The sequence below is a fragment of the Mus caroli genome, chromosome 16 (genome assembly GCF_900094665.2).
Source record: "Mus caroli chromosome 16, CAROLI_EIJ_v1.1, whole genome shotgun sequence".
Taxonomy (NCBI): Eukaryota; Metazoa; Chordata; class Mammalia; order Rodentia; family Muridae; genus Mus; species Mus caroli.
In genome coordinates this window covers 18,209,210-18,211,047 of record NC_034585.1, presented here as the reverse complement: position 1 = coordinate 18,211,047, position 1,838 = coordinate 18,209,210, and the positions used below count along the sequence as shown (strand labels likewise).

General features: G+C 44.9%; 1 protein-coding gene across 1 annotated transcript; it reads left to right on the top strand.

Moving 5' to 3' along the window:
• The first annotated feature begins 659 nt into the window (after positions 1 to 659).
• Positions 660 to 1,544, top strand: LOC110311273 (transmembrane epididymal protein 1A-like). The gene has a single exon (XM_021184534.1). It carries the CDS (start codon positions 660 to 662, stop codon positions 1,542 to 1,544), a length of 885 nt encoding a protein of 294 aa, XP_021040193.1.
• Positions 1,545 to 1,838: the final 294 nt, after the last annotated feature.

The window sequence follows — 1,838 nt, the reverse complement described above, 5'->3', positions numbered from 1 at the left end:
GGTCTTGCAAACTTTGTATGCCCCAGTACAGGAGAACCCCAGGGCCAAAAAGGGGGAGTGGGTGGGTAGGGGGTTGGGGGGGTGGGTATGGGGGACTTTTGGGATAGCATTGAAAATGTAAATGAGGAAAATACCTAATAAAAAATAAATTAAAAAAAAAGAAAAGAAAAAAATATTATATTAAAAAAATTAAATATATATATATCAAGATTTAATTTTATTTAAATTTTAATTAGATTTAAACATTAATATTTAATATTTAAATGAGAGAAATATGCCATGCCTGGCACCTAGTCAGTAGTAGTCAGCCCACAGTTCTCTGCCAAAGTATTTTGTTTCTCCTCCCACTTCCCTGCCCATGATGGGCTGGGCATGAGGCTTACTGAAAGGAAGGGCAAGCCTGTAGTCCCTGCCACGTGGTAGAAAAGCTGAAATCAAAGTACCAGTAAGCCTCAGACAAGAATACTCTGCGATGAAGAAATACCTCATTACTTAGAGGTCCCACGCTGGGAGTGTTGCAGATCTTCTTTCTTACAAGTGGGTGGCAGTACCAGGTTGCTCCTGCAGGCTCTAAGAATCTCTTGTGAGGCTTCTGAGGAGAGTTGGCAAAGGTGTATCTAGCTCATCACTGGCTCTGCTCCTCATCACATAGAAGAACCATGGGAAGCTTTGAAGGACACCTCCTGTCAGGATTTGGCCTCCTCGTGTTCTCAATCTATTATTCGTCGCTAATGTCCTTGGCCCTGCTCCGGAAACAGAAGATGCTCAAGCACCTCTTGCTCCCAAGGAAGCTGCTGGGTCGCGGGCTGGTTTTGCAGGTATCCTATGAAGCAGTGGTGAAGGTGGTTATGGCTGCTTTTGCCATTCTTTGTGAATACTACTACCCCCTAGGGGTCAACCGTCTGATGATGATAGACTGGAAGGACCCTCAGCGTCTGTTTGTTTTCAAGGACACCTGGCAGCATGTAACCATGTTTGGGTTCTTTATTCTCAGTGGCATAGCAGACATTGTGAGCCAGGCAAAACAGGCAAGTTGGAGTGTGAAGCTGGAGCGCGCAGGTGAAGCCCTGGCTTTCTATGTGGTGGCACTGCTGATGACAGCCCATATTGAAAACAAAAGCGTCTTAGAGATCCGAGTGCATCTTCTGTTTGTGTTGCCTGCCTTCTTGCTTGCTCTGATTCTCACTGTGGAGATCTGGGTCCCTGACAATGCCCCACTCTGGATCCTCAAGTGCTGGATGGGACTGGTGTTAAGCACCTGGATGTTACAGATCTGTGAGATGTATATACCTTTCACTGGACAGCCCTGGAGGGCAGACAACCCCACGGACCTGGCATTCGTAACCATTTTTTTCTGCTGGCACCTGTTCTTAGGGCTTACCTTGTTGATTACCATCTATGGCCTCTGCAGTCTCTGGCACTGTCACTATTCTTCCCGGACAAAGACTCTTGGGGCTAGGTACCAGCTGTATCTTACAGAATCCAGTGGTGAAGAATTAGAAAAGCTTAATGCAGAAGCTGTGGCACAGGATGGAGGTGTGTAGGAACAGAAGCCATCTTGAGTGTTCATGCACATCTTGGAGTCCACAGCACAGTTCTCCATCCCAGGATCTAGCTTCCTTATCCTCAAATAAACCTTGTAGCTCTGAGGATAACTCCTTATTTATCACTTAGTTCCATCCAGGTCAGTCTCTCATCTGGTTCCTTATCTCTATGGTTTCTGGTCATTCATATGGAAAGAACAAAATGGTGCTTTCCTGTAATGGGCTTTGGTAAATTTTATTATTAAAAAAATAAAAGAACGAACGAAAGAAAAAACTTAAACTGAGTCAGTGTAC